The sequence below is a fragment of the Photinus pyralis genome, unplaced genomic scaffold (assembly GCF_008802855.1).
Source record: "Photinus pyralis isolate 1611_PpyrPB1 unplaced genomic scaffold, Ppyr1.3 Ppyr1.4_LG5, whole genome shotgun sequence".
Classification (NCBI taxonomy): Eukaryota; Metazoa; Arthropoda; class Insecta; order Coleoptera; family Lampyridae; genus Photinus; species Photinus pyralis.
The window spans coordinates 34,805,862-34,818,403 of NW_022170596.1; the positions used below are offsets into that span (position 1 = coordinate 34,805,862).

Genomic DNA, 12,542 nt, shown 5'->3' on the forward strand with positions numbered 1-12,542 from the left:
ATCCTTTTCCGCCGCTTTTCGCTTTTTCAGCCTCTTTAATTGCTGCTCACATCTCTTGAAAATCTCCTTTCGCCTCCTCTCTTCGTACTTCTATCACTTTCTCTTTCTTTGCTTCTCTTGTAGTAGGTACCTTATTAAAGTACTGCTTTCGGTCCTCTATTTGTTTTGTATTGTCCTGTTTCTCCTTTCCTCTGTTTATCATCTTCCAAAGGCCCTTCTCTGTTCATGTAAACGATACATTGCACCACGGAGAAAGCATATGCGTCCTTCACCATTTGATCTACATCTACAACCGACTGTATGGCTCAGTGGTAGAGCATTGGGCTACATAGCCGGGAGGTCGGGTGTTCGAAGCTGAAGAGAGGTGAATTTTTCATCTGCGGCAGAGATGGGATTTTCCTTAGATCAGTTTCGAGCATTCTGCCGGCTACACCGAATTAGGTTTTCCTGCAGTTTTCTTAATTCGTAAGGTTAAAATACCGGAGTAGTATAGAACAACTTCTGCAGGGGCACCTCTAAAAGGCATTACGCGGGTAACTCTGTAATTTGGCGAAAGCCTGTTGAGGGCCCAGAACAAGAGGGACAATAAATAAATTAAATTGTCCATTGATTGAAGTACTTTTGAAGACGTTTTATGTAACATTTTAAATGTTCGTCGTTTGACAAATGAGAATCTTGAAATATTCTGTTGGCAACATTAGGTTCCATTGAGTTTCATGTATGCGAACGTCATGGAAAGGTGAGACCATCTGGTCTAAACGATCTTTCACTACCGACGGTACCTAAATTGAGACAGGTACCTACTTACAATCTATTCCTGCGATTTTTGACCACTTACCCTAATTATTTGCACTTGTATAACACAACATATTAAAAGTACGCCTACTAGCTTCATCTTTTTGAGTTTAGCAAGACCGAGTGACATATTTACTGTAAAGTTCGCTCAGTGCAGACCTTATAGATTATAAAAAAAACACTTTAACAAAACACTATTTGTGTAGGAATTAGCTTTTTTCGTCTTGCAAATGTAACTTTTTACTTATTTCCCGTCATATGTGTGTGTGTTAATAATCCCACACTTTAGAGTACCTAATTCGTGATCTTAATTTTTTCATTAGCAGATAAATTTTTGGGAAAAGGTTCGTAAATTTGCCTAACAATCTCTTTCAATTGAGCATAGAAACCCGCGATAAGTCGTAAGCAAGAAGTAATAATTACATTATAACCATACATTATGCCGAAGTTTAAGTGGATAGAATGGTTGCTATGCTCAATTGAAAGAGATTGTTAGGCAAATTTACTGTACCTTTCCCAAAAATTTATCTGCTAATAAAAAAATTAAGATCACAAATTACCCTAAAGTGTGGGATTATTAACACACACATATGACGGGAAATATGTAAAAAGTTACATATGCAATATGAAAAAAGTCAATTTCTACACAAATAGGGTTTTGTTAAAGTGTTTTTTATAATTCGGTAATAATGAATCCACTATAAGAAGGTCTACACTGAACGGGCTTTACTTTACAAAATATGTCGGTCGGTCTGGCTAAACTCAAAAAGATGAAGGTAGCGGTTGTACTTTTAATGTGTTGTGTTATACAAGTGCAATTAAAAAAGGTAAGTAGCGAAAAATGGAAAGCATCGGTTGTAAGTACTTGTGTCATTGTAGGTACCTTCGGTTATGAAAGATCGTTGGGAACAGATGGTTTCACCTTTCCATGACGTTTGCATAAATGAAACTAAAGTACAACCTAGCGTTGCCGACAGAATATTTGAAGATTCTCATCTGCCAAACGATGAACATTTTAAATGTTACATAAAATGTCTTCAAGAGTACTTAAACTTTTCCATCGATGGACAATTTAATGTGGATCAGATGGTGAAAGGGGTATATGCTCTCACCCCCGAATTGGCGAAAAGTTGTGTGGAAAAAGCATATCGTGAAACCAATCCTTGCGAAAGAGCCTTCTTTATGGCGCAATGTGTGGTTTACACAGATGTGAGCTAAGATGAACAACTAGACCTATAGGTATAGCTATTTATAAAGGTATACCTAATCCTCCCTAAACCAAGACAATAGGTTAGCGAGTGTTGTAACTTTTACAGTTTAAAGTATAAACTTTCTCACCAATATTTTTGTTTTTAAGATAAAGACGTCTTTTGGAAGATATAATTAAAACAAAACAAAAAATAAATGTTGAAGTTTGTTAATTGAATATGAGTAAGGTTGTTTATTATACCACGGTAAGGATGCATTATGAGTGATATCATTGAATTTATAACTATTAAATTCAATGGTGATATAAAGGAAATTGCTATTTTATAAATAACAAAACCCTAACTACCATTTTTTTTGTTCACAGTTATATATACGTAACGAAATGTCATTTTATCAGGATGTACTATACGTAAATGTAGTAGTTAATTTATGCACATACCGACCTAATAATCATAAAAATCTATATATTATTTGAACAGTAAAATTGATTACAACAAATATCAGAAAATAAAAGTGGAGTATGGGTAAAACCTGGACCTGGACCTGCGAGTTTGATGCTATTTTGGATTCGGTGTTCGATTTATTCCCTAAGTGTCGTTTAAGTATAATACCAACGGATTAATTTGCTCATGCACAAACTGCGCAATGTCAGCTTTCTTATTTATAACGATATTTTTTTTAAATTTTAGTCACAAATGCTTCTAGCAAAGACAAGCATATCTCATATTGTAAAAATCACATGTGCGCAATGCTAAGTTTCTTATTTATAAAAATATTTATGGCTTAACATATTTTCCTGTACATATAAATAGTCCGTTATGTGACTTTTCGGCAAGTACTGTTCAATTCATGGAAAATGGGATAAAGTCACTCCCCTTAAGGCGAAAACCTCTTTTTCATTTTTGTTTTCCTTAAATTAGGCTTATCCAATATAATACAAATCACCGACAGTTCTTGGTGGTATTGCCCATTTTGTTGCAATAGGTCGAAGATGTGACATGTCATAGAAAGTTTACGACTAGGTTTACGACGAGTTATCGAATTGGATAAAAAAATTTCCTCCGCAGTAAATATATTTTTATTAATACATAGTATCTAGGTACCGGGCACCTAACCCTATTTAATCTAATTAATGTATAGTTGCTTCACATTTTATTCATACAAGGTGATCCATCTAGTCCGTTCGTTAGAAGTTTTTAAACTTGCAGTTGAAATAGACTTGAAGTTTGGTTTAGGGCCATAGCCGCCATTGCGAATTGAAATATAACATAATTTCAAGATGGCGCTCCTTCCATAAATACCGGAAATGGTGCCACCTTGGTTTTTTTAAATAGAAATATAGCATTTTCTATTTTCTTCTAAATGCGTTAATTTATTCTAGCGCTCTTTCCATAAATACCGGAAGTGGGCACATTTTGTTTTTTTAAATAGAAACATAGCATTTTCTATTTTCTTGTAAATGCGTTAGTTTATTCTGCATTCAACGCAATTAAAATTTAAGTACCTACCTATCTGTCATAGTTTCTGACATACGTCAATTTTTCTCGAAAAATTTGATGATGCAAGGGTCCATTCAAAAATTCATATCTCTTAAACCGTTTAACATAAGTGATCGTCCTATTTATTACTCAAATCTTTAAAGTCCAATTGAGTGGCCGCCGAAAGTCTGGGAAAAGTTTCCAAAGCAGCTGTGATTTTTCAAAGTTATCAATCAAAAAATGTCAAAAACTTCAGTTTTTCAAATTGCAAGTTGCAACCATTGAAATAAAAGACTAAGGAAGGAGGAGTCAACCTTTGGTCCAGGTTTACGCCCAGGTCTGTTGGGTTCCATGAAATTGGATTTACCTACATTTATGACGATCGGATTTGGATTGTTGTACCTTCTGAGGGTAACGATTTTAGCAATACATTTTGTGGGGTTTAAGGTGACGGTCCACCTGTTGAACCAGTTCTTGAGTTCTTCTGTTGCTCTTTGGAGTGTTGATGATGAGAAATATCATCCATAGCTAGATTAAACAACGATGGACCGAGAAAGGATCCTTGAGGGACCCCCGATTTAATGTCCTTGGTTTCTGAAGTGTCTGCATTTGCTTTACTTGGAAGCGTTCTTCATTTTGTGGAGGAGGCCGTTGTGCCCGACTCTGTCAAAAGCTTGAAGAACATCAAGGAACAATACGGTAGTATATTCTTTGTCTTTGGTGATAGTTTCGTTGATTCTGAGAAGCTGCTGTACTATTGAATATTTGGGTTTGCAGTCATGGAATGGTGGAACTGTGGAAGTATGGAGTGTTGGGATATTGGAGATAATTTTGTCAGTGTCGATAGAGTATAGCGGAGGCTTATAGGGCGAAATAATAAAACGTTGTTTTTACATTTTCCGGGAAATGCTCAACGTGCACGTTTCCATTTGTTAGGAAAATATCCAATAGTTAGGCAGGGTATTGAATAGTGAGACGAGGTATGCTAAGCATTGTAGCATTTCAAAATTTCCGCTTCTGTGGAAAATCGGGATTGGCGGTAAAGGAATCGTATTCGTATGTATTCGATTGATTTCATTGAGATGGCACCACAATAGCCGAATTTTAATTTTATTCTGTTTAAACTGTTATCGCGGAAAAACCATACCAGCGAAGGAATTGAGTTGGGCTATCTGATAGAAGCCATTGAAGAGAAAGCTTCGATCTTAAAAATTAAGGAAGTGATTTTTGTAAAGGCAAGCTAATTAAGCTTGTTGTTGATAATTTGGCATTGCTGTAATTGGTTATCAAACAAAAAAAAAACCTCAATCAGAGGTAAGCTTTTTTCTTCGTACAATTCCTTAGCTAATGTGGTATTCCGTTTTTTTTTCTACTTAAGATATTGGAAATTAAAAATCCTGTTATCATTTTGTGTTCCGTTTGGCGAATTACATTCAGTTAAGGAGAAGGCCGTAGAGGTATATCCAATTCTATTTTGCAACCGTACTGCGCTGCAAAGAAGCAGTATAAAAGGATTGCTTGGATTCAAGAGCCATTTTTGTAATTCAGTTCGAGCCATCGAATGCAGTGAGGCATCTGTAAACTGCCATTTAGAATCAACGGTCATCTGGCGACCGCATCGCTCTATCAGAGATATCGAATTTGGGTAATAATGTATGAATGCGTGTATGAATGTTGGTGTGTGAGATAATTATTTAAAAAGAAAAAAAAATACTTGTCGTTTGGTATTAACTACCAAAATATCTTTTTGTGTATAGCGTAATGTAGATAATATTATTGTGTGTGTAGGTACGTAAATCTATATTGTCAATTTTTGACTCGAGTCTCTCTATACTTATTATTCAGCTCTGAAAGTTTTTCTTAGTTTTTTTAAAAATTAAGTGGCGCCCTATAATAATATAATTACATCTGTAAATTTATTTTATCAACAAAGTACCGACCCCTTGCCCACGACTCTGAGTATTAAGATTGAGCTGCTGGCATTTCTTGTCATTATTAAAATAAGCCAAAAAAAAAGGCTATAGCATTTAGGTAGGAGGTTTTTAAGAACGGCTTTTGTTATTAGATGTGGGCCGGGAGCTCTTTTATTAGGTAGATGTCTGCAGATTTTCGTCGCGGACCCAGTGAAATCGATCGATTTTAAATATTTCTTTAGATTTGTCATTGGGTTCAAGCAAAACAGCACACATTGGTATCGGAGATTTATTTTTGTTTTACACGGCAAGGAAGATAGATGAAGATAAGACTTGTAAATGCGCACTTGCAGTACTTTCCCAGATTAAGAAGCAAATTTCTATGGAAATATGGTTGGAAATTTTAGTTTACTATATTAAAGGGTAATTTAAAGACTCAAACAAGCAATATAATGGGTAATAAAAGTAAATCGTCTTGAAAATGGGTAATAATAGTTAATTTTCATGCCACTTATGACTCGTTAAGGTCGTTTAAACTTGTTGGATAGGTATCCATTATACCAGCCACAGCTATACATGTATATGTACATAGTATGGAAGTTATTTCAATTCTCACCAAACTGACATTCTCAAATAGTTATTTTTGCATAAATGGAGAACGATACGAAAAATTTTCATCGATCCACTGTACTTTGGCTGACAATGTGTTTACATACTCTTATCCATTTAATTTGATACTACCTACATCCCCATCAATCACGTCTCACAACAGTTTCCAACTTGTATTTTTTGTATATAATTATAATATATTGCTCTGATATTGAACTGAATATCGAAATTGCAATGTACAGCATTCAATGATATAGGTGGTGCAGAGAAATTGTTCAGGCAATTCATAAATACCACTTACCAAAAGAATATACCTACGTTTCTTTCAGAAGAAATAAACAGTGTCATAAATAACTAAACAATGACACATTATTTCAACGCCATTTACTTTTATTGACTATTATATTGTACTTCTCAAATTTCAATATCGCAATATGGGTGGTATGTTAACAATAATTACCAATAGAGATGTAATCGTGAGACACGACTATCATGAGAACCCCAAGACTAAGCATATCTAATTTGCTAATTGAAATAGCGTTCAACTCATTTACTCATACGAATAGTCATAAATAACGCTCATTTAATTAGCATCTTGATCCCTCTGCAACCGAAAACACCATTTACATACATTACAAACAGTTTACAAAGAAAAACATCTTCAAACCATTCACACTATTTTTTTTCAACTTCTGAGAAACGTGTTGGTTCAATAGACACAATTATAGTCTGAACCTGAAACTAGAAGCATGGTCCTAAAGGAATAAGCTTGTGTTCTGTAAACTATTATAAAGGTGGAAGATTTGTAGGCATATCTGTTTCAAATTAAGTTAGCACTATTGCTAACCTTCTTAGTTGAAGTGTCAGAAAAGCGGTGCGGTTATATTGTGTATTCTTTTCTACTGAACTCAAATCTGTAGTTAAACAAACAAAACCACATCCATTTTTCAGATAATAACAAAAATGCAACTTGTTTATATTGAACATCCGGTATATTATTACATCATATGACAGTTTATTAAATTATCTGCAACAGTTTGTAATGTACCATAGCCAAAATACTTCAAATAACCCAGATTTTTAATTATTTCCATTTCCATCTAGTTATCCACGAAAATTATAAAAATACATAATTACTTAAAACAATAACTAGGACTTATTTATAGTAGGTTGATAACAAAACAAAAATAGCAGATGTGACATAAGTCACTTATCAGTTAAAATACATATCTATGTTATAGAAGGTGTTTCGTTTCTGTTTGTACAGGGCGTGTAAAAGACATATTTTCTAGGAAATAAACTGAAGATGTAATAAACTTTACAACAAACAATGTCAGTTTATCATTTTCATGGATAACTAGATCGAAATGAAAACAATTGAAAAATCTTGGTTATTTGAAGTAGTATGGCTATGGTGCATTAATAACTTTTGTAGAGAATTTCATAAGCTGCCACATGATGTAGTAAAATACAGGGTGTTCCATATAAAAAGTCACTTTGTTGTTATAATCTAAAATATGCGATGTTGTTTTATTTTTTTCATTGGAGATTTGAGTTCAGTAGAAAAAATACTCAATTTTGATCATTTAACCGTCTTTCTAACTGTACAACCAAAAAAGTTAGTAATAAACTTAATTTGAAACAGACTGTGTATATGGATTTAATTGACCTATGAATGGGCATATCTAATGCTCTATGGAATACAATAAATGACTACCTAGTGTATGAGATATAATTACAAAGTTACCTTGTTTAACGAGTATGATCAACTGTAATTAAGCGAATTAATTAGTATTTAACTAACTTTGAAAAACCTGGACAAATAATGTTTTAAATATCACATTATGGGTCAGTTTTTCCACTTACCGTAACTTTAACTATCAGTGAACTTCCATGGAAGCAAATGTGTTCACAATGGAAGATATTGTCAGCTAAATTTAACACATTTCGTGAAGAACTTAAGCCCCTAACCTAACCAATTACTAGTAAACCTTCGTCTACCTAGCCGCCAAGATACAACCCAACAGATTGAAACTGGATAGCAGTTTGAAAATATTTAAACGAACTGAAATATATGTATCTGTACTCGTAAGCACCTCCTGCGGGCAGGCTGACATTTTTATTTCAGAAATGACCTCAAGCGGTAACTTCGAATATCTCGCAATAAACCTAGTTTGCATATAGATATGGAAACTTTGCATATTGAAATATAATACTGTATATACAATGACGTAGTTTAATCACATTTATAAATGAAGAGCAGCAGTAACTTCCCTTCATTTTCAAATTGCTGAAGTCTCGAAAAAGATGAAGTTTATGTTGAATTTAATAGTTTCGTTTTCGATGGTTTGTATTATGTCACAAGCAAAGGAGGTAGTGTAACCATTATTTTTATTTAACATTTGTTTTTTACATCTACTTGTTAGCTATCACCGTTAGTAGTGGATCACTGGAAGGCGATGATGAGACCTTATCATGAAGTTTGTTTAAATGAAACTCAAATTGATCCGGAAATTCCGAATCGTTTATTCGGTAAATCGCAGTTTCCGGACGAGAAACTCTTTCATTGTTATTTGGAGTGCATGCACGAGAAGCTCAAATTTCTGGTTGATGGGAAGTTTAGTGTTAACAACATGGTGGCAGCGGTGTATATGTTAAACGCAGAGTTGGCACAAAAATGTGTTGATGATGCTCATAGCGTGGAGGAAAAGTGTGCGAGATCGTACGTATTGGTGCAATGCGTCGCTATAGGCGTCGCTGAGGAATAGTCTTACATATTCCCACATTATCGTTGCAATTTACGTGTTAGGTAAATCACAAGTACAGCAAATCATTAAATCGTTGACATATATAGCCATTACCAAACAGAGAGCAACTAAGTGTTGACCCCTGCGGTACTTCATTCTCCAAAACATGCCCGTTTGAGTACCTGTCACCCACTCTGACCACCCATTTCCTGTCTTCTATTATACATGGTTGTAAAAATTTTGGCAGGTTCCCGAATAAATTTTATTTAAACGTGTTTTTTCTTAAATAATAATCTGTGCCTCCAGGTCATATAGTATGCATCATTTACCGCAAAAAACACCGAGCAGATGTTCAAACACCCTCAGGATTTTGTAACCTCTCATTGGCCATTTACTTCAATAGCAACGGATCTTTTCCCAGCTTTGGTATAGGAACTGCGACAGTGCCGGATCTAGAAGTTTTTAGCACGGGGGCAAATTTGGTATTTTGCCGCCCTTCTTCCCAAATTACCAAATTAAAATTACACGAACCATGCCGACTTTTGCCACCCCTATTGAGTGCCGCCTGGGGCGCTTGCCCCCTTTTGCCCCCCCCCCCTTTATCCGGCACTGAACTGCGACGGCCTGCTTCCATTCTGAGTGGTAGGTAGAATATTTACAGCATTTGTTTAACCAGACACCATACAGAATAAAAATTCCAATTACATGGCACTGGAGCTCTGAACAAACATTAGGACTTAAGATCTAATTTGATTTATTATTGCATTTAGGGGATCGTGAAAAAAGTCGATATCATTCACTGAGGAGAACTTATTTAAAGTGATCAAGATCTTAATAAGTGGGGAAGTTGTGTTGCTAACTGCACAAGTTGCTTTCATTTCAATGCTACTGGGGCGAAGCATTTGGTTATAGATGCCAGCTTGTCCCGATGAGCATGATTAGGTGGAATTAAAATTAAAAGTTTGGATTCTTTTACATGTTTGGTCCTAGGTTTGGTCACTAGAAAGGATAGGAGGAAAATTTAGAGAACTTTGTAGAATTGATCTACAATCTTATTAGTTATATCCTGCAGATTGCTTATTTATTTATTTATTGTTACAAACTACAAAGGGCACAGCCCTAATTACGTAGCAGGTATCTATTATCTATTAATTAAGCGTTGCTGAATAATAAGTATAATCTAATAATAACATTCAACTAAAAAATTCTACAAAAAATAAAAAATATGATACTGTTGGGGTGTAAGAAGCCCTACTAGTTCTTTTTTCTTTTTTCCTTAATTGAAATCATAATGTTTTATTAATTGTTTGGTAACCATCTTCATGGTTGTTGATGGTGTCAAAAGTTAAAAAGAGCCGTAACGGCTTGAAAAAATTTTTTTCGCATACACTAGTCACAGCGGCTTAAAAAGCTCTACAAAAAAGTTACAGTTATTTCTGAGTTTCTTAGTTTTTGGGAACCGCCACCTCCCATTTTAGGCCAGTACGTAAATTTAGTGAGCATATCAAGTAGAGTACAGATTTTTCCGATCAAACATTAAAAAATGTTTGTATTTTCGATTAAGTTTAACAGTCCTTTGCCTTTAGCAACCCCAAACGGCGTTGTGGGGGTTGAACATGAATAATATGATAGGAGTAATCGCATATCACTTTCAGTAGGGGAATGTTTTACATACTATCCGCTCGTAATCGGAAACCAGAATTTTGATCCGGCTCATTCAATAGCACTGTTCCTTGAACTCGTAGAAATCGATTTGCGAAGGCTTGACATTGCTGTCTCTTTTACGTTCTCGAGTTAAATGAGGAACACACCGACAGACGGACAAAACCAACACATAAGAGAAATTTCCCTGATAAGTGTTGGACGATGACTTATAATTTTTCGATTTTTTCGACCTCGTAATTTGTATTTGGAACGTACGAGTATATCCCTATTGCAAATCTTAAGGGGCCTACTTAATTCGAGTTGTATTGCTGCAGCTTGATTATAAGGAGTGCCATTTCGTATAAGAGCCACCCCTCCAAAGGCTCTTATATTCCTAATCCTTATAATCAAACTGCGGCAATACAACTCAAATTAAGCAGACCCCTTGAAATTTGCAATAGGGATATACGTTCCAAATACAAATTACGAAGTCGAAGAATAGTAGAAATCCTTCTTTTGATCAGAGTTGAGCAGAATACTTTCAAAAAGTATTTGAATACTAAATAGTAAATACTTTACACAAATCAAAGGTATTTGAGTACTAAATACTACACAAGCGAATACTAGATACAGATACATTGAAAAGTATTCAAATACTTTAAAAAATAAGTATTCAAATACTTTAGAATGTATTCGAATACTTTCAAAAGTATTCTAATATAATCAAAGGTATTCGAATACTATAAACAGTATTCGAATACTTTGAAAAGTATTCGAATACAGTAAAAAGTATTCAAATACTTGTCACTCAAAAACATTAAAAATTTAAAATAGTATAATAGATAAAAGGCTTAATACTACTTATAGTTACTTATAGTCAAGTTATACTTTGCATGGGGTTAGCTTTTTTATATTTCTATTGTTATATACAAAGGGAGTAAAAGCGTATTATTATTATTATATTATTATATAGGAGGTACCTACCAGGACCTTTATTTGATTTTGTGACAATGGAAACTTTCCCTAAACATTTCTAAATTGTTCTCAAATATTTGAATAAATTTTGGTGTAGTCGTTTTTGGTAAAAAACGAAGGATATACACACTGCCTTTTTTTGGTAAAAAAGGAAGGTTATAGACTGCCTTTTTTTGAGGCCCGAAAAAAAAAATTGTCTCAGATCGACCCGGAAAAAAAATTTTCTTATAGAATGTGGCCTGTAGAATCCATAATTTCAAACAGTTCCAAGATTGGGCTACTAGTTCAAAAGTTACAGCCCCTTTGAATTTTCTTTCGAAATTGGTTTCTAGTCTATAACTTTTGATTGAGAAGTCTGATCGAAAAAGTACGAATTGTTTTGGATTCTACGCACCAAAATTAATAAGAAAAAGTGTTTTCCCGAGAAATTTTGGTGTAGTCGATTTTTGGTAAAAAAAGGAAGGTTAAGTATTCAAATACCTTGCGAAGTATACGAATACTTTACGAAGTATCCAAATACTTTGCGAAGTATTCGAATACTAAATATTTGTGAAAGTATTTGAGTTACAAATACAAATACTGCTTCCATAAAAGTATTTAATTACAAAGTATTTGAATACTTTAATTAAAGGATTTGAATACTAAAAAGTATTTACAAAATCGAATACTGCCCAGCTGTGCTTTTGATTTGATATTGAAATTTTTAATGTTGTTTCTTGATCTACGTTTTAGATGTGTTTCTTGCAGACCAACACATAATGGTGTCTGCTTTTGATTCAGTAGTTGCAACTCGTTTGAACTTATTACTTATTATTTTTTTGGTAAGAGACAATCACAATTCAATAAATAACATAAATAAACCGATACAGCGAAATATCGAAGGATCCTCAGTATTACAATCACTTTTAACTATAATTATTTTAATCTTACAAAATACATCAAATTCATGTTTTGGCTATTGAGATAATGCTCTTGGTCTTTTTCCCAACGATCTTGGTGCAATAAATAACGATTTTGACATGTTTTGATCACAATCCATGTGGCCTCAGAAAAATAATTTAACATCTTTGAATCAAACACTTGCGGGTATAAAATGTGCACGTATGTACTCTTTCACCATCAAGATAATACGTTTCAAAACTTTTTAAACTCCAAATTCATGTGTAAAAAAT

General features: G+C 34.1%; 2 protein-coding genes and 1 long non-coding RNA gene across 3 annotated transcripts in view; all 3 read left to right on the forward strand.

Annotated features, from left to right (window-relative positions):
• LOC116170578 overlaps positions 1-12,542 on the forward strand; it is an 85,873-nt gene that overhangs the window by 57,182 nt on the left and 16,149 nt on the right. The window lies entirely within an intron of this gene.
• Positions 1,544-2,024, forward strand: LOC116170577. Its single transcript, XM_031487069.1, has 2 exons — positions 1,544-1,622; positions 1,675-2,024. The coding sequence occupies exons 1-2, from the start codon at positions 1,566-1,568 to the stop codon at positions 2,011-2,013; spliced, it is 396 nt and encodes a 131-aa protein (XP_031342929.1). The 5' UTR covers positions 1,544-1,565; the 3' UTR covers positions 2,014-2,024.
• LOC116170576 lies at positions 8,219-9,026 on the forward strand. Its single transcript, XM_031487068.1, has 2 exons — positions 8,219-8,377; positions 8,431-9,026. The coding sequence occupies exons 1-2, from the start codon at positions 8,312-8,314 to the stop codon at positions 8,770-8,772; spliced, it is 408 nt and encodes a 135-aa protein (XP_031342928.1). The 5' UTR covers positions 8,219-8,311; the 3' UTR covers positions 8,773-9,026.